At 44.8% G+C, this 21,034-nt stretch overlaps 1 protein-coding gene across 1 annotated transcript in view; it reads left to right on the top strand.

Annotated features, from left to right (window-relative positions):
• The window catches only part of LOC126273048 (monocarboxylate transporter 1-like), a 107,732-nt gene that overhangs the window by 66,521 nt on the left and 20,177 nt on the right, over positions 1–21,034 (top strand). The window contains exon 6 of the mRNA XM_049976445.1: positions 13,294–13,605. Coding sequence (XP_049832402.1) covers positions 13,294–13,605 — 312 coding nt within the window. The remainder of the gene's footprint in view (positions 1–13,293; positions 13,606–21,034) is intronic.

Genomic DNA, 21,034 nt, shown 5'->3' with positions numbered 1-21,034 from the left:
CATTCATTGCCACAATTAAGTCAACTGAAAGAAGCAAAAAAAAGTAAGCAGCAACAAGTATGAAATTCTACTAGTGTTTCATATTGACATCCACACATGGCGCTGGTTAATAATAGAGTTAGCGATAAAACGCATTGGGGGCGCGAGAATTTCTTAAAATGGCTTTACTGATTATCTGCTTCCATCGACACTAGAACCGAAAACAAACCAGACCTCCCTTACAGTAGCTAACACCTTTCACTACACTAGCAGACAACACAGGCAAACAGCCCTCTATTATTACCCCAGACATGAAGTGGCCGGCAATTTCGCAATGAAAATGGCAAAATGCTCTGCAGTTTCTCTTGCATAGAGCTTTCTGGACTAAAAAAAAGATTAATTTTCTACCTTTATGTCACCGATTATGTGACGATCATTTGGGATATTTATCGAAATAACAAAATACTGATATTATCGAGTAAATTTAGTGGGATAACTCTGCACCACCCCAGGAAATAAATGGCGACATAGCTGCCTAACATATTCTACAATGTTTCGAATTCTCCATTAGCCTCACCACAGCCAGAAAACGGTCATTATCCGAAGTGTTTCTTAAGGTAGCTAGAATTTGGAATGCTCTCCATTCTAATATGCAGTGACATTAATACTGGGATCTGAATTACCACGCGTATAGGCTAATGGATTTTACTTGCATTCCTGTAAATATGATTACGATCGAAAGCATAGCTACGATTAATGCTGATGTATCGACTGCAACTATAACATTTCCAATAAAGAGTCGGGTGAATTATTAATTCGTTGTTAGGATTTCGTCATCTAAATCGGTAAAACTGGAACGCTACTAGTCTCACATTCTTGACTGTCTATCTGTCTCCCCAAACCTTGAAACCCGTTTACCTCGAGCACGGGTAGACATAATAAGCGGAGAATTGTCGCACTTCCTGCGATATACGGTCCTTTGGTGGTGTAAGAAAGTGAGCTTCTATATCAACGCAATCTAAAGATACGGCCGTTTATGTAAAGAAAATTTAGGCGAAAGGTCAAAAAATGGCTCTAAGAACTTTGCGACGAAACTGCTTAGGTCGTAAGTCCCCTAGACCTAACTACTTAATGCTACCTAAGCTAAGGGCCTTACAGGCATCCATGCCCGAGGTAGTATTCCAACGTGTGGCAAGCAGCCGCCCGTAGAACCGCTCGGCCACCGCACCCGCTGAAACCCTTTTCACAATTAACTGAATTTCGTTATGAATCTTCACGCATTGCTAAATTTGCACACTTTCATGGTAGGTCATCAACGGTAATCCAGAGTGACTGGTGTGAACGATGACACAGACCATTTCGTGGTCGAATGCGCGTAATATTTTGCTAATTCGTAACGATGTGGGGTACTTTGTCTAACTAAAACAGTTATGTTATCTCGATAAACTGGAATTCATTTTTATCAGTACATTTCACTAGTTAGCGTTTCTTCCTACATTTATATTTTATATTTACGTGTTGTGTTTAACACACTATTCAGTGTTAATATAGTCTTACACTTGATTGAAATCAGTCTGAAAAACTTCGGATAGTTTTTCAATTACACGCCTGGGCATAGTATGTTGGTAGTACTTCGTCGCCTTGCCTGTTATGCTGTGTAGCAGACTTCAAAGCTGTGCGGATCAGCATAACGAAAAGGCGAGGGGTCTCTCTCGTTTTGTCCACGACTGTACTTACGTGGTCAACATGAAAATATCTCAGTATTTATGAATGGCTGAAACATCAGGAAGAATGTAAGGCTGGAGTTTGGTGATAGGTGAGGGAGAGAACTACAGAATTGGCGGAAGATATGATCTAGAAAATATGAGCAAAATGTATTGACGTGTTTTTAACTGCTGATGTGAGATATGAATTACAGAAAACGATTTGCTTGAATGCTTTTAGGAAGTATTCTTTCAATTTCCCGTGTGAGAAGCACTACAGGAGACAACGACTTTAGAATTGTATAAAAATGGTTCAAATGACTCTGAGCACTATGGGACTTAATCTCTGAGGTCATCAGTCCCCTAGAACCTAGAACTACGTAAACCTAACTAACCTAAGGACATCACACATATCAATGCCCGAGGCAGGATTCGAACCTGCGACCGTAGCGGTCGCGCGGTTCCAGACTGTAGCGCCTAGAACTGCTCGGTGACTCGGGCCGGCGGAATTAGATATACACCCAAGATGAACACCATCACAACGCAAGTGAGGGGAATGGATTGTACCAGAAAAAACCAGGATATTCTGCGGAAATTTGATCAGAAAATAAATAATTCAAAGTAGTAAAGCAGTTTTCCAATTGGCAAGCAAAATAACTGACGAAGATATAAGTAAAGACCATACAAAATGCAGAATTTTCTGAAAAGATGATTACGTTTACATCTAATATAAATATAAGTGTTGAGAACTACTTTCTGAAGGTGTATGTGTGTAGCGAAGCGTGAACGACAAACTTTACTGAAAAATAGAATCTTTTGAAAAGTGGTGTTATAGAAGTGTGCTAAAGGTTACTAGGTTATATCAAATACCAAAAGAACAGGCTCAGAAATGAACGGGACCAAAATCTAATTTATAATAGAACTGAACTAAAAAAGTGACAGTTTGATAGGAAGTGTCCTGAGGCCTCAGGGAACAGATAATTTGCCACCTTAGGGAACTTTGAGGGGCTAGAACTGTAGTGGCAGATCAAAGTTAAAGACAGTAAAGAGATTCATGAGGATATAGTACTAGTTATGCAGAGGTGAAGAGAACGTTGAGAGCTACATCCTTTAGACCGAAGACCACAACACAGTATTGCCGCTCTGGAATAATCCTATGACATTGACTACGTCTTCTTCTTCATCCTTCTGTACATAAACGTCTTCCGGAGATATTCATACCACTCTTTGCAGGGCGGTCTCGACACAGTTCTTTCCTGCAAGTCTCGCTCTCCTCTGGACATCATTGCCCCACACTCTTCTCCTTACCCCTTCCTTCTTGCTCCTGTCTCTCTATTGCCCTTTGACAGACCTGGAGTAGATTTGCCCCGTTAATTATGCCATTGTTTACGATACATGTGTGTATGTGTGTGTAAATTCCTAAGGGACCAAACTGCTTTGGTCATAGGTTCCTTGACTTACACACTACTTAGTCTTAACTTAAACTAACTTTTGCCAGGAACAACACACACACCCATGCCCGAGGGAGGACGTGAACCTCAGGTGGGAGTGGTAGCGCAGTCCGTGACATGACGCCTCAAACCGCGAGTTCACTCCGTGCGGCGATACATGCGTCATAAGTCTTCCTTTTTAATTTTATAGGAAATGTTCAGTTGTGGAAATTTTGGCAGAACGTCGTCCAGGTGAAGCTAGATCGCTAGGTAATCTCTGCTGTCTGATTATATTTTACAATTCCTTTTTTATGTCCCTGATAAATGAATTCATTTACTTCCAGAGTGTGTTTTTCGATGCAGACGGTAAGAATAAAAAGTCTCATGATTGTTCACAGTTAGGTTATGACAGTGCGAAGGAGGATGACACTATCAGAAATGCGAAGATGGGTGACATGTTACACCTGAACACGTTCTCCAGGTCCAAGGTGACTCGTCCTCTGGAGCTTCTCTTTGCTGGAACCTTTATAGTGATTCAGTCTTTCTTTACATTCACCTGCAGAGTGGAGTTCTCGTAATTATAGATGATGAAGTTGGTACATCTGTAGTCAATACGGCCCTGTTCATAGCTCTGAATACCACCCGGAATCGATTGTGTTGGACACCTTCTGGTAGTCCATCAAGACCATATGAAAAGGGATTCGCTATTTCTCTATCACTGTGCGTACTACATGAATATGGTCATATGTACTGAAACGTTTCCTGAATGCCGCCTGTTCAGCTGGCTGGTAAAAGTCAAATTTCTGTCTCAAACGGTTGTTAATGGTGTTTTTTTTTTTTTTTTTAGCAGCTTGTAATAGATAGGTAAAATACTAACGGAACTGTTACTCTCCATGTTCGTGTACTCACCTTTTTCGAAGAGGAGAACGCCGTCTGTAGTTTCCCATGACTCTGAAATCATCCGTTGCACGATACATTTGTTTATTAGAATTAGGAGTACAAATTGTAAGTATCTCCTAGTGCCTTACAGTTCTTGAGTTGTTTCAGAATTTTCCATTTTATCTTCATCCATAAGTTTCAGTTCTTTCGATCATACATTCACAACAGAGCTTCTTGTTTCATCTTGGAGCCTTTTTTGTGTTGCTGACTGACTACTGAATTTCAGAAATAGGTCCGCGAAATTTTTTATAATTATGTCTCTTTTAGTAACAATTTCTATAACTTCTCCTCGGCCATTCAGAAGTTTGTGGATGATCAGGTTACGTTTGGGTTGACTGGACCAAAAGGCTCTCGTGTTCATATTGCTTCCGGCGATCTCCTCGATTAGCCTTGTGTTATTCCTTCTGTGACCTCTTCTGAACTTCGGACTCTGTATTTAAGTGAGTCTCTCTCAGTGATTCTTCTTGATTCTTCTTTCTTCTATAAGCTGCCCTGTTTCGATGCTGAGTGTCTGATTTTTCCGTTTTCGAAGAACTATAACTTCCTTTACTGCCATTAGAGTACTGTTGATAAGTTCTGTTTAAAGTTGGTTCAGTTCCATTCCTCTCACCGTTTCTGTTAGTTCATTGACTTGTCAGTTCATTGACTGAATTCCTTTCATTTCTCTTTCTGCGGATTTATTCTACGTTTGATTCACCTTACCATCACACATTTTTTCTAATGTCCAGCATTAATATTCATCCTGTGTCTAAGAGCCTATGATAGCTACCTATATTGGACCGATTTATGACTGCCATGTCTATCACATTCGGTTGTTAGATGTGAGGATATGGTCTGTTTCATTCTTAACTGTGTCAACAGTGCTTCTCCAGATCGAGTTTCATTCCTGACTTCTCTTGTAAAATACGTTTATGTTGTGTAAACGTTCTTTGTTTAGGAAATCCATCATCCTTTGTCCTCGTTAGTTCCGAAATTTGCAATGAATGGAGGAAATCTGCGGTCTTTGCTCCTATCACAGCATTAATATCGGGAAGTACTAAGGGAAAAGTGGCGTTTTCTAAATTTTTTATCGTGTCACATTTTCATAGAACTGTTCTACCTCGTCATTAGTGCAGGTGGAAGTAGTTGTAGAGGCAAAAACGGCGGGGAAATCAATCTTGGCTTTCAACTCAAGGACCACAAAGAGCACCCAGTCTGATATGGACGTGATCTTGGTGATAAGCAGAGACACGGCGTCAATATGCGAATTTACATCAGAATTATTCTGGAATTGGAGGTGCCTGGGCATTAAGATAGTAGCCGTGCCACCTTTCAACCTCATCTCACTGATTGCAACAACGTCCCATTTAATGTATTGCACACAGGCCAGATGTTCTGCAAGTCCCATGGTGCGCATATTACGTGCTGCAGTATTTCGTTTTGGTTTATTTGGCTCTCACCCCTCCCTCCCCAAAAATCCACTGACATTTTAGTGCGATATTCTGAACCCCCAGCTTTATTTTCTTGGGGGTGCTTGTTTCGGAGTTCGTCATTTTCATTTAAGGAGGGGTTGGACCATATATTCTAATGCTGATCTATTGCAGGTTCGGAAGAGGTGCAGCGTTGCATAGTAATTAACAGAGATTTGGAGCGGTAAGGACTTTAGGGCTATGGTATCGGACGTTATCTGATTGGGCGCACGTTCAAATACTCGCGCCGCTGATTACGCCGTCGCGTTTCCTACAGCCGCCACCGTGGCACGAGCACAGCTGCTACGAATGATTACGCCGCTGCCAATTAGATGTAACCGACCACACTTGGGGCCGCCAACGGAGAGTGTACTTAAGTTGAGGCACCCGTGCACTGCACACATTTTAAGTGTTTGCTAGCTGAATAACATTTACAGACTTTCGTTGCGGCCACGCTCGACATCTTCTGAATAGACATTCTATTGGAGAGTGAGAGATTTATAAATTTTCTGTATCTGTGTATGTTTCAACATTCAAAGCTATTGTTAATAACTGACGCTGCAGCACAGCAACCAAATTAGGTTATCTTTTTGCTATTTGATATTAGTTATAGAATAAATTGATAACTGAAGTTTCTGTTCATGAACAGCATCTGTTCCTCACTCACTGCGTCCACTGCAGGATCCCCTCAGCATATGGAGGTGAGGCATAGCAGGTGCTCGTGTAGCGCATCGTCGCCAGCGCCCTGACATCATCCTGTTCCCATTGGGATCATGAGAAGAAACCACCTATCACCACGTGAAATAGACAGTGAGTCGAAATCAAAAGAATGGAAAAAAGAGTTGAAGGCATACGGCGAAACATAAGAATACGAAGTTGTAAAATAATGGGACAAAATTCTTAACATTTTGTAGTAGTGAATATTAAGCTAAGCAAGGTCGTTGTGAATACTCCAGTGAGGTGTAAGAAGTAATAAATTACGAAAATTAAAGCTTTGTTAACTTAATGGTTGTAACTAACAACTTACACCTTGAAACTTCCTGGCAGATTAAAACTGTGTGCCCGACCGAGACTCGAAATCGGGACCTTTGCCTTTCGCCGGCAAGTGCTCTACCATCTGAGTTTGAAAGGTAGGAGACGAGGTACTAGCAGAAGTAAAGCTGTGAGTACCGGGCGTGAGTCGTGCTTCGGTAGCTCAGATGGTAGAGCACTTGCCGCGAGACGCAAAGGTCCCGAGTTCGAGTCTCGGTCGGGCACGCAGTTTTAATCTGCCAGGAAGTTTCATATCAGCGCACACTCCGCTGCAGAGTGAAAATCTAATTCTGGAAACATCCCCCAGGCTGTGACTAAGCCATGTCTCCGCAATATCCTTTCTTTCAGGAGTGCTAGTTCTGCAAGGTTCGCAGGAGAGCTTCTGTAAAGTTTGGAAGGAAAGAGACGAGGTACTGGCAGAAGTAAAGCTGTGAGTACCGGGCGTGAATCGTGCATCGGTAGCTGAGATGGTGGAGCACTTGCCCGCGAAAGGCAAAGGTCCCGAGTTCGACTCTCGGTCGGGCACGCAGTTTTAATCTGCCAGGAAGTTTCATATCAGCGTACACTCCGCTGCAGAGTGAAAATCTAATTCTGGAAATTTACACCTTGCACAGTTGATGAAAAATTCCAAAGCTTTACCTTATGGAAGGCTGTACTGGCTACAGGCGATGGTATAGGAAACCAAAGTGTTCATCGTTTAGGAACGAACTGGAGAGACTACACAAAGAGGTAAAATCATAAAGATTATGTACTATCAGGAAATTTCAAAACAAGCACCTACAGGAAAATTTCATACAGTCTGCAGTTATTTGAACTTAGGTATTAATTTGCAAATTGCTCATTGAGCATTTCAGTTAAATATATAATCGTAGGCAGGAAACAAGAGTACATGACAGGCCCATTCAAGAAAGAAAATCTTTCCAATAACATGACAGGAGGTAAGATCATTTGAAAATGACAGAAGGTCCCATAAAATGAGAATCCTAGTGAACAGCTGCTCTCAAGAGTTACTTTTTAGGCTCTTGTTGTACAGTTATTTATCTTCTGATACGTACTATAACATCTGGAAAAGTGTTCTGAGGCGTCAGTACTTCAGTATGGCCTAACTTTTGAAGCATTATGACAAGATCTAGAGATGATGGGGTATTTTAACTTGTTAAAACAATGGTACAAGATAAACTAGTTTCCTAATAGAGAGAGGCCCAAAATAAAAAGATCAATGCCGCCTAACTGAGTGTGCAATTTCAGATACGCATAGAGAACTTTAGGTTGACGCTACCAATGATACGGGAGTGCATAAACGAAAGACTGGAATTGTATAAGTACTCAGCATGGATCAGTTTGGGTTTGTAAGCAGCAGAGATGTTCTGAACGTGCGCTCTCTAGTACCTTAAGAACTAGTGTAATCAAGTAAACTTTTAGGCAGTTGTAGATCCTAAGAAAGCCTTGGCCCATTATTGCAGAATAAGATACTCTAAAGAAAAATGGAGGTACAAAGAAAATAACTGCGAAGAAACCATGGGCAAGAGAACAAATACGTCAGTTGATCGATGGAAGATGGAGGTACAAAAGTTTTCGGGGAAATTCAGGAATACAGAAATACAACTCCTTTAGGAATGAAACAAACAGGAAAAGGATGGAAGCTAAGGTAAAATGTGGCAAGAAGATTGGGCGAAATGTGAAGAACTCGAAAAAGAAATGATTGTCGGAAGGACCGACTCAGCAGATAGAAAAGTCAATACAGCCTCTGGTGAAATTAAACGCAAGAGTGCTAACATTAAGAGTGAAATGGGAATTCCACTACTAAATGCAGAGGAGAAAGGGGACAGGTGGATAGAATACGCTGAAAGCCTCTTTGAGGAGGAAGATTTGTCTGACGACTTGATATAAGAAGAAACAGCAATTTATTTTGCAGGGATAAGGGATCCGGTATTATAATCAGAATTTAAAAGAGGGCTGGAATACCTATGAAGGAATACGGAAGATGGGATAGATAACATTCCATCGGAATTTCTAGAATCATTGGGGGAAGCGACAACAAAACGACTATTCACATTTGTATGTAGAATGTATGAGTCTGGCAATGTACCATCTTTCAGAAAAAAACGTCCATCCACACAATTCCGTAGAGCAGCCAAATGCGAGAATTATCACAAAGTCAGTTTAACTGTTCATACATCCAAGCTGCTGACTAGGATTATATACAGAAGAATGGAAAAGAAAATTGAGAGTGTGTTAGATGACTATCAGTTTAGGAAAAGTAAAATCATGGAGAGGCAGTGCTGACGTTGCAAGATTAAAGAAAAATCAGGACACATTCATAGGGTTTGTAGACTTACAAACGCCTTTAACAATCGAAAATAGTCAAAAATCTCTAAATTAGGGGAAACCCATAGATAAAGACGGATGATAAACATTATGTACAGGAGTAAAGAAGGAACAATATGAACGGAACATCAAGAACGAAGTGCACTGATTAAAAAGGGTGTAAGACAGGGATGTAGACTTTCACCTCTACTGCTCGGTCTGTAGATAAAAGAAGCAATGATGGAAACAAAAAAATGACTCAAGAGTAAGATTAAATCCAAGGTGAAGTAACATCAATGATAAAATTCTCTGACGAAACTGCTATCCTCAATGAAAGAGAAGAAAAATTACGAGATCTGCTGAAAGGAATGACTAGTCTAACGACGGCTGAACATGGACAAAGAGTAAATAGAAGAAAGACGTAACAATGCGAAGTAGCAGAAACGAGGATAACGAGGGACTTAACATCGCGATTGCTGATCACGAGGTAGATGAAGCTAAGAAATTCTGCAACCTAGGTAGCAAAATAACACATGACCTACAGAGCAAGGACGACATAGAAAGCAGAAGAGCACCAGTAAAAAGGACAATACTGGCCAAGAAACGTCTATTAGTATAAGACACAGGCCTTAATTTGAGGAAGACGTTTCACAAAATATTTGGTAGTAAAGCACAGCAGTATATGGTAGTGAAACACGGACTGTGGGAAAGCCGGGAAAGTGTACGTGGCGTTACCAATATAGAAACCTAAACAGCCTACTTACACTTGTGATATCCCTACACAGTTTCTCAACCTGTGAAGTGTCTTTTAGTTTCATGTACCATTTATCGATGCTTAATTTTTTGGCTGGTGGCGTATATTTTACTCTTGCAGCCATGAATGGAAGATGCTCATTAACGGAATGTACAGTTCTTGCATCGTACGTGAAGCAGTTACGCATGTACAGGACTAGCGACCTTTCCCAGTTATGTGCAGATTGCCCTAAGTATTTACCATCAGACAATTTTTTCCTAATATGTAGCAATATACACAAAGCTCTTCCCTGAATCCATCTCTCTATTAGCCAATCCCGTGTTGCAGTACTTACTGAGATCAGACTTTATGACAGACAGAAAGTCGTGGCGGGAGAATAGGCTGCCCTCTTGAGTTGCAGCGGTTGTTTACTGCTTTTCCCACCAGATACCGCCTCCTCTTTAGCTGACCAGCTCGTAGCTCCTATCATTGCCATCAGATGTCACTCCAAACGCCATTGAAATGTGGAATAGATCCCAATACATATTTTACACAGTCATCATTAAAGTAACAATGAATTATGCACAAAAATCTTCCTCGAGAATGACTCTTTCTGCTAGCGAAAACTGTAGCGATGTCCATACAGTAGATCCTGAGATTAACCTTCACGTTCAGACAGAAATAGCGTCAGGGGACATTGATTTATAATACATATGAAACATGATTTATACACCCAATGTGGCTTTCGACTTTCCTTCTCTGCTGATGACCAACTCCTACGCCTCACTCAATTGCTCTCCCTCCAGCTTAACTCCTGTCGCTTCGCCCTCCCTAGACCTTGAAAAGGCCTATGACCGTGTATGGCATCCCAGTCTCCTGTTTAAACTCCAGACTTATGCCCTTTCCTATCAACTATGTCCATCTGATTGCCTTCTTCCTCTCCCACCACCCCTCGTATATTACGATCGATAACGCCCATTCCCACACCTCCTACCCCTCTGTGGGTGTGCCCCAGGGCTCTGTCCTATCCCCTCTCCTCTACCTCCTATACACAATAGGTATGCCCCCCCCCCCCCCCCAGACCACCTCCTGCAGTACGCGAATGACACCGCTTTCCTTGCCTTCTCTCCTACGATTCAATGGTCCCAACGCCTTCTCCAGACTCAGCTTGACCTTTTTACCACATGGTGTAACCAGGAGCTCCTCAAAATCAATCCTTCCAAGACCCAGGCAATCATCATAGGTCGTACCACTCTCTCTTCTGGTTCCTTGATTTTTCCTTCACCATCTGCTCCCGTCCTGTCCGCCTTTTCCCAACCCTCACCTACCTTCGACTCAACCATTGACCTTCACCTAGCCTGGATCCGTCATCTCTGCTCTATCCAATCCAAAGCTCACAACCACCTCCATCTCCTTTAAGTCCTCTTTAGCTAGACATGAGGGTTGAACCCCTCTACCATTCTAGACACCTACATATCATTAATCTGTCCCACCATCTGTTATGCTAGTCGCAGCTGGATATCCGCCCCCCCCCCCCCTCATTCTGTAAGTCCCTCACGTTCCATATCCCAATGCCCCCATGCAGATCCTCTATGAACTGATTTCTTTCCCTAGAACATATGCATGTCCTCTACAGCTGCTGCTGGCTTGATCTCCCACATCCCCTGGTTGCTCCTCTCGCCACCAACACCCGCCTGCTGCCGCGCCTTCAATGTTATGTGTGCCCTACCCTGCACCTTTCCACCCTTCATCTCCTTTCCCGAGGTGACTTCCACCAACTCCCGGATGATGCTCTATCTCCCCCATTTACCCCTCCTATCAACTTCGATCCTCACCTTCCCATCCCTCCCTCTGTCCTTTTCCTGTATTTCTTCACCCACTCATTCCTTGACTACATTATCTCCCCCCCCCCTCGAGTCCTTTTTCTTTCCCCTCCACTGTCTTCCCATTCCTTTTCTCGCGTCTGCCCTGCTCCCCCCCCCATTTCTGTATCATCCATCGACTGCCCCCTTTTTGCTTTGCCCACCCTTTTTTTCCCTCATCCGGCCGGGTCTCCCCCCCCCCCCCCTCATCTTCTTTAGACAGTGGTGCGTTATCTTCGTCTCTAATCTCTGGTGCAGTGTTTGAGTGGTCAGTGTTGTATGTCCCTTCTTAAAGTGTTGCGAAGTGAAAACATACTGTCGCCGTGTTTTGCAGCTGAGTCTGTGTACTTACTGTGTGTCTTAATTAGTATCGTAATCCCCATGTTTTTTCTATTTTCATTTCTGAAACTTTCCGCATTTTTACTGTTTTAAACAGTCACCGTTTATCGCCCTTGCATATTCTTTGCCATCTTCGCATTACGTTTTATAGCTCTTCTATCGGCCGTAGAGCGGCGTATTTAGCTGGGGGGGGGGGGGGGAGGACGGAATCGAAAATGAATAATGGGAAAAAACATGATTTATATATAATACACATGTACAGAAATGGCGGTCGAGGACTTTGATTTATAACATCTCGTATAGACAGAACAAAAGTTACAAAAGTATATCGACAAACGCATTACATTGTAGTTTATGTCTTCAGGGCCCAATTTAGGATGGGAACCCATGTCTGCAAGCGTCTGGCAACGACTCCACAGAGAGCAAAAATTATAGGGTTCAACAACTACTGTGAGGCCACCCCTTCCACAGACAACGGGAGTTTTTTCATAGACGAGCTGTGGACGGAACGTACGCAGTGGGCATGACAGCATTCAGGGCGTCGGGCGGTGTCGCATGCTTTCACGCCTTCAGAAAAATAGAGTCTGCGGTCCGTCAAGCGTCATGGTCCAAACTTCAGTTTTCTACGTGAGAGGTAGCTTAGCAGTTGGTGCTAGTTCCTTCAGCTCCGATGGTGCGTAGCGACCTACGATGACTTTTTCCGTAATTGATTCCTTTCTCCAGTTACTTCTTCAAGACACCTTCCACAACTGCTGAAAGTTTACAATATTGGTTTGCTACTCTGCGTACATAGTCGTAAGAGATGCATAGTCAAATTGAAAATTTGTTTGGGTGTATCATCGTTAGGAATCTACAGACATTACAAAAATGAGTATATGTGTATGTGTAACTTCCATGTTTCTCTAAACCACTACACCCATTTCATACTAACTTAGTAAACATATGCTTCACTGGCAGGCAACAACGCAGCGGGGGGTAACAATGGCCTACCTCTCTTACAGTTCACGAAATATGAAGTCACAAACAACGTGACTCGTGAAAAATAGCATGAAGGTTTCAATACATTTATTATTTACTGCTAGGGCACTTCTACAGTCGAGTCGACCTTAGGAAATACTTCACAACTGCCAGAATTTTGATAGCTTCTAACTGCGAAGCTGAAACGGTTGTAGGCTAAGACAATAACCGTGTACATAACTATGTCGTATAGACGTATGCAATATCGCGTTGTAGACACGCGAATCATCAGCGCCCAGCCCTGCGGTATCTTCGAAAGAGTGTATCATAATTTCAAATGTGCTTTCACAGAAAAAATGATAAATATTATTTTCGCATTACACTGAAAACACACTTCATTTTTTTGTTTCCGTCTCCAACAGAAGACTGGCAAAATGAACACACGGATAGTATCGGGTTTGTCAACAGCTTAACAATAGTACTGCCTTCTTGGATCGTCGCTGTATCACTGCATACCGTACGAAACAAGAGACCGCCACGCGACTGGGGTACTCCCGCTTGTAGAGCCGCAGCCGGTGTGGCGGCGCGTGGCCTCGTTCATGGACCTGGACCTGCTGCGCAGCGGCGCCTTCCTGAACACCATGCTCGGCACGGGCAGCATGGTGACGTGCAGCGTCAACTTCACGCTGCTGCTGCCGTTCTACCTGCAGCGCGTGGTCGGCCTGCCGCTGAGCGACACGGCGCTCTGCCTCACCATGTTGGCCGTCGGCGACTTCCTGTCCAGGCTCACCGTGCCGCCCGTCACCGACCGCCTCGGCGCCAGGCCGCGCCACATCTTCTTCGTCGGAGCCGTACTCACCGCTCTCACCAGATCAGGTGACAAAATCTCTCTCACGCTAGAAACTGGACGAAGTCCCCAAAGGGCTTATAAATGTACTGTCTCTCTCTCTCTCTCTCTCTCTCTCTCTCTCTCTCTCTCTTTCCAAGCATTAATTCCGACTTTCAGGGTCTACTGTCTTGCTACATTTCCTCCATTTCTTCCTATCGTTGACATCTTCTGGTCTTAAGCCAACAACGTGCATGTCTCCGCTGACATTTTCAGTTCATCTCCTTTCCGGTCTTCCTGGTGGTCTTGTTCCTCTTGGGTTGATGTGGAGCCCAGTTTTTGGGACCGTCTTGCTTTCTCATGGCGTGGCCGTAACAGCGGACACTGGCTTCTCCCACTATGTCCGTGATTGGCGTGACACGAGACCTTTGCCGGATTTCTGTATTTCACATCGTGTCAGCCCCACGGACCATCGGAGCATCTTCATCACCATGGTGTGTAAGATTTGCTCCTGTTGTTTCGTCATAGAGCGACACTCAGACCCATATTTTACTGCGGGGCGTACCATGGTCTTATACACTCCTGGAAATTGAAATAAGAACACCGTGAATTCATTGTCCCAGGAAGGGGAAACTTTATTGACACATTGCTGGGGGCAGATACATCACATGATCACACTGACAGAACCACAGGCACATAGACACAGGCAACAGAGCATGCACAATGTCGGTACTAGTACAGTGTATATCCACCTTTCGCAGCAATGCAGGCTGCTATTCTCCCATGGAGACGATCGTAGAGATGCTGGATGTAGTCCTGTGGAACGGCTTGCCATGCCATTTCCACCTGGCGCCTCAGTTGGACCAGCGTTCGTGCTCGACGTGCAGACCGCGTGAGACGACGCTTCATCCAGTCCCAAACATGCTCAATGGGGGACAGATCCGGAGATCTTGCTGGCCAGGGTAGTTGACTTACACCTTCTAGAGCACGTTGGGAGGCACGGGATACATGCGGACGTGCATTGTCCTGTTGGAACAGCAAGTTCCCTTGCCAGTCTAGGAATGGTAGAACGATGGGTTCTATGACGGTTTGGATGTACCGTGCACTATTCAGTGTCCCCTCGACGATCACCAGAGGTGTACGGCCAGTGTAGGATATCGCTCCCCACACCATGATGCCGGGTGTTGGCCCTGTGTGCCTCGGTCGTATGCAGTCCTGATTGTGGCGCTCACCTGCACGGCGCCAAACACGCATACGACCATCATTGGCACCAAGGCAGAAGCGACTCTCATCGCTGAAGATGACACGTCTCCATTCGTCCCTCCATTCGCGCCTGTCGCGACACCACTGGAGGCGGGCTGCACGATGTTGGGGCGTGAGCGGCAGACGGCCTAACGGTGTGCGGGACCGTAGCCCAGCTTCATGGAGACGGTTGCGAATGGTCCTCGCCGATGCCCCAGGAGCAACAGTGTCCCTAAATTGCTGGGAAGTGGCGGTGCGGTCCACTACGGCACCAGGATCCTACCGTCTTGGCGTGCATACGTGCGTCGCTGCGGTCCGGTCCCAGGTCGACGGGCACGTGCACCTTCCGCCGACCACTGGCTACAACATCGATGTACTGTGGAGACCTCACGCCCCACGTGTTGAGCAATTTGGGGGTACGTCCACCCGGCCTCCCGCATGCCCACTATACGCCCTCGCTCAAAGTCCGTCAACTGCACTTACGGTTCACGTCCACGCTGTCGCGGCATGCTACCAGTGTTAAAGACTGCGATGGAGCTCTGTATGCCACGGCAAACTGGCTGACACTGACGGCGGCGGTGCACAAATGCTGCGCAGCTAGCGCCATTCGACGGCCAACACCGCGGTTCCTGGTGTGTCCGCTGTGCCGTGCGTGTGATCATTGCTTGTACAGCCCTCTCGCAGTGTCCGGAGCAAGTATGGTGGGTCTGACACACCGGTGTCAATGTGTTCTTTTTTCCATTTCCAGGAGTGTACATCGGGTGATCAAAAAGTCAGTATAAATTTGAAAACTTAATAAACCACGGAATAATGTAGACAGAGAGGTAAAAATTGACACATATGCTTAGAATGGCATGGGGTTTTATTATAACAAGAAGAAAAACAAATTTCACATAATGTCCGACAGATGGCGCTGGCCAGCAAAACTGCTACCGTGACGGGTGAGAGGTACGCCGATATGTTACAGAATCGCATCATCCCCAGCCTGGCTGATAAACACCTGCTGGAATGTACGACGTTTATGCAGGATGGCGCTCCACCTCATATTGATAGACGCGTGAAAAGATCTCTTGTGCGCCGCGTTTGGGATGATCGTGTTCTCAGCCGCCACTTTCGTCATGCTTGGCCTCCCAGGTCCCCAGACCTCAGTCCCTGCGATTATAGGCTTTGGGGTTACCTGAAGTCGCAAGTATATCGTGATCGACCGATAGCTCTAGGGGTGCTGAAAGATATCATCCGACGCCAATGCCTCACAATAACTCAGGACATGTTTTACAGTGCTGTTCACAACATTATTCCTCGACTACAGCTATTTTTGAGGAATGATGGTGGACATATTGGGCATTTCCTGTAAAGAACATCATCTTTGCTTTGTCTTACTTTGTTATGCTAATTATTGCTATTCTGATCAGATGAAGTGCCATCTGTCGGACATTTTTTGAATGTTTGTTTTTTAGGTTCTAATAAAACCCCATGTCATTCCAAGCGTCTGTGTCAATATTTACCTCTATCTCCATTATTCCGTGATTTATTCAGTTTTCAAATTTATACTGACTTTTTGATCACCCGGTACTTTCTCCTTTAGATACTGTGGCATCTCTTTATCGCAGACGACTCCAGTGACGTATCTCCACTTGAGCCAAGCTGCATGCTCCCTCATCCGCGTATCAAGAGTTGTGTCGCAGTCTGAGGTGACGACAGACCCTAGGTACTTAAAATGTATGGTCTTCTGCAAGCCGTCTTACGGTACCTCTGGTTTGGGAGCCGCATTCTAGGTACTCTGTCTTCTGCACATTGAGGTGCAGTCCATTTACAGCCAGTCTGCCCTTCCACGTTTGAACCTGGTGCTGCAGTTCAGGGCGGGCTTGGTCGGCAAGCACCAGATCATCTGCATAAAGAAGGGTCCAGGGATGTGAAGTCTGTATGTTAGCTGTTGCCGTATCCATGCAATGGCTGAATAGCAATGGTCAAAGGGCTCACTCAGATAATTCTTTATTTAATTTTTAGACTAAATTTATGGTCCGCTGTCTAGCTGTTAAGATGAACTGTACATTCCGTTAATGAGCATCTCCCATTCATGGCTACAATAGTAAAATATACGCCACCTGACAAAAAAATGAAGCATCCAGATGTGGTGGAGGAAACGAAATGAAACTTCACAGGTTGAGAAAATGTGTAGTGATATTACAGTAATCTCGATATCGACTCAAATTTGCAAAGAACTTGGCGGGAGCAACTGCTCATCACTATGACGTTGTTCTCCCGCTGGCTTGGATGCACGGGCGCTGAAGACATTCCTGTAGCGCTCCCACAAAACCGTATCATTATCCTCGCTGCTGTGGATGCACGTACTGATTAAGTTGTGATGGGTGTCATAAAGTTATTATATCCGCTCCTGACGCAACCTGCCTCACAACCCTTGTATCTTGACACTTGGACTTACACTGTTGTACAAAATGTAATGCCGAAAGTAGATTTCGCGTGAGTCACTCTCAAGTAATTTAGTTCGATGAAATTTGCACCATGCGTAGAAAGAACTCCATATACAAGATGAACATTAATAAAATCTACAAACTGCAGGGACGGCTTCCTAACTGGAAATGGAGGATGAGGTATGATGAATACGGGTCATGAAGTGAGTTAATGGCGCTGACGACTGAGAAATGCCTCTGACCACGTGCAGTGTGTTCTTGTGTGTTGCAGACTGTGTGACTGATGTAGCGCATTGTGAGCAGCGGAATGTTCCAGTATTCATGTCAGGTACAAGCCGAGATGCTGTCTGTCTACGGCCAGGCAGATAGAAACGGTCGAGAGGCTGCACGGCTATACCAAAACATGAGAGTTTGTCTCATCATGGGTCCTTTCAGACAGGCGAATGTACAGCTGGTGGTGTATGTGCGTACACCCAATAAGGAGGACCGGGTTCTGCCTCTCGATCTCTTCCATCTGCTTAGCCGTACAGAAACACCACCTCGGCTTGTTGCTTACAGCACGCTGCGTCAGTCACATATCATGCAAAAGATAAGGAACAGACGGTACCTTCACAGCGGAACTTTCATTTGTCAGCGCCATCTACCGTGGGAACAATGCATTGCCGGACACATGTTCGCAGGACATTCTTCCCCATTACCAGTCAGGAATCCTTCCCTGCGGTTTGTCGGGTTTATTATCGTTCACCCTGTATATATACACCGAAGGAACAAAAGCGCAACACCAAAAAGTAATTAACGTTAAGTAATGAAATTTGCGAAATAAATTTCTCTAAGTAATATATTTAAGTGATTAACAATGCAGGATTGAAGGTCAATGTAAGCACGAGAGGAGCCATTGCAAATGTGAAATGCTGGTACTTTGACAGCCGGTATAACAGCCACAATGTTGAATGGAATCATGCAATGGTGCACGCATTGTGTTCCACAGGAACCGGATTCCAGAGTTCCATACCGGTTACACTTGGTCGGTCAATACAGGGACGCTTAGTGCAGTTTGTGGGTGACGTTGGATTTGTCGTCCAATGATGTCCCATATGTGCTCGACTGGAGAAAGATCTGGTGATCGAGCAGACCAAGGGAACATGTCGACATTCCGTAGAGCGTGTTGGGTGGCGGAAATAGTATGTGGGCCAGTGTTATCCTCCGGAAAACGACCCCTGGAATGCTGTTCATGAATGGCAGAACAACAGGTCAAGTCACCAGATTGATGTACAAATTTGCATTAAGAGTTACATGTGATAACCACAATAGTGCTTCTGCTGTCATTAAATATGTCACTCCAGACCATAACTCAAGGTGTCTAGCATGCAGACAGGTTTGTTACGACCCTTCAACTGGTTTTCTTCTGAACAACACACAGCCATTACTGGCACCGAGAGAAAACCAGATTTTATTAGAAAACACAACCGACCTCCACTCTGCCCTCACTTGGCACCACTGAGGTCGCAAATGGAAGTAGTCTTGGCTCAGTGAAGTGCACGCTAGAGGGCGACTGTGTCGGAGCTGTCCTTGAAGTAACCGATTTGTAACGATTCGTTATAACACTGAGGTGTCAACTACTGCTCACATGGCTGCTGCAGGTAAAGTACGATGCGCTAGTACCATGAATCTAACAAAATTGTCTCCGCTCTTGCGCAGCGCCACGTGGACGAGTGAAGCTTGGTTTTCTTGCGACCATACATTCCATTGAACACTGCTGCCAGAAATTACGTACGGTGGCTACATTCCTGCCAAGTCTTTACGCAGCACGATCTCGTTGAAACGCAATGAGATATTGGTAATGGCGTCTTTGTCAGCTTAAAGACATTCTTGACGAACATCATCTCTCCACGTCTAATCTCAAAGGTAGGTCACACTCACGACCATCACTGCTTGTATTTAAAGCAAACCTAATTTTCTTCCTCATAACTGCGCTATTAGCGCCGCTTCTATTCGACCGCTTTGAAATCTGAACAGACATTATCTCTCAGATGTAGGAACACACCTACCAAGCTTCATTTACTTCACACAACTCCCTCTTGCAGCTGCTTTTCTTCCGGCATATCATATATCCAGTCTGGCGATCGGGTATGACCATATGCAACAACGCGCGTGGCTCTGTGAGAAAGTGGATATCTTGCGGGACACTGGCCATGGGTTACGCTACGTTGGAACCACACTCCCACGCTCCTGGCATCGACATCCGGTTCCCCTAACCATCCTACAGGAATCGGATTCCGACCATGGCTAGTGATAGGTCTGGTACGCTTACCACGGACGCAGGACTAGCCCACATTCTACGTCCAATACTTTTCAATCATACCTGCCCACGTTAGGCTACATTTTTCTGCCTGACTCATGTAGTACTGTCACCGTCAGAAGGTGGTACGGGACTACAAGTCGCACCGCCACACCTCCAAAGTGAATAAATTTACTGCCTCGCCAGCACAGTTAGACCGCCAGAGACCGGTGATGCTGTAATGTAACATATTACAAAAAAAAAAAAGGGTATGACATCTTTGTTTTAAGAGTGTTCATTCTGAAGTTCACGCGATTTACGATGGTTCCCAAATGACTCTGAGCACTACAGGTCTTAACATATATAGTCATAAGTCCCCTAGAACTTAGAACTACTTAAACCTAACTAACCTAAGGACATTACACAACACCCAGTCATCACGAGGCAGAGAAAATCCCTGACCCCGCCGGGAATCGAACCCGGGCGCGGGAAGATCGTTCCCCTGGACATTATAAAAGGCGGGAAGTCGTTCTCAACGGGTTGAGTCATCACCACGGACGCAGTGCACGTTCTGCGACGTGCTCCCATGCTGACCACGAAACTGGCTAGTAGTTGTAGTTCTACGGCGTTGCATTCCTCCACTAGTGCGGTTGACAGCTGTCTGACACTCGCTGGTACCTGTGGATGTGCTGCAGTATGTCCCTACCGAGGCACGTGGCGCTGTGGCTAATACACTGGACTGTGATTCGGGAATACAACATTTCCAATCCGCTAGCAGCCTTCCATATTTAAGTTTCCGTCGTTATCATACATCGCACTGGGCAAATGCCGCGATGATTATTCTTGTGAAAGGGCATTGCCAATTTTCTTCCCCATTCTTGAATGAAACGATCCGAACTTGTGTTCGTCCCTAATGACGTAGACGGCTATGGGACGCGAAACATTTTTATTTTTTCAGTACGTCTCCCCAACGCATACCAAGCGTGCTACCGTTCCATAAACTTCTCCACTTGCGCCATTTGAATGACCGAGTATTGTTATCTACAAAAATGAAGTCAGGGCCGAATGCACTTTTTACAAGACGCACATCCGGAAATACTACAGTGTCAAAATAACGGCGACCAGTGACTATACTCAGTTCAAAGATCTGGAAATTACTACACCCGTGCAACATTATACCTCCTCAAACACGTGGCCATCCATAACGACCGTATTCGAAAGTGCTGGACATACCCTCACATGGCGAGAGGTGGGAGCCCGTAATCCAGCTAGGAACATTGTCAAAAATAATTGTTTTTGTGGTCCAGATGTTGTGTTGTGTGGGGAGGCAAAATATTGCATAGGCATACTTATCTCCAAATCTTTGAGAACGGTTCACTCACAAATCAACATTATTGTGAAACTATACCCATTTTCCATGTGCGTCTTTTCAGGGGGGTATTAACTTATGGCTTTACGACTGTGATGATCACACAACCTTTTGAGGACCAAGTCCCATCTTTCATAATGACAAAGCGACCATCATAT

Source organism: Schistocerca gregaria, chromosome 5, assembly GCF_023897955.1.
Source record: "Schistocerca gregaria isolate iqSchGreg1 chromosome 5, iqSchGreg1.2, whole genome shotgun sequence".
Taxonomy (NCBI): Eukaryota; Metazoa; Arthropoda; class Insecta; order Orthoptera; family Acrididae; genus Schistocerca; species Schistocerca gregaria.
This window is presented reverse-complemented; position numbering and strand designations above follow the sequence as displayed.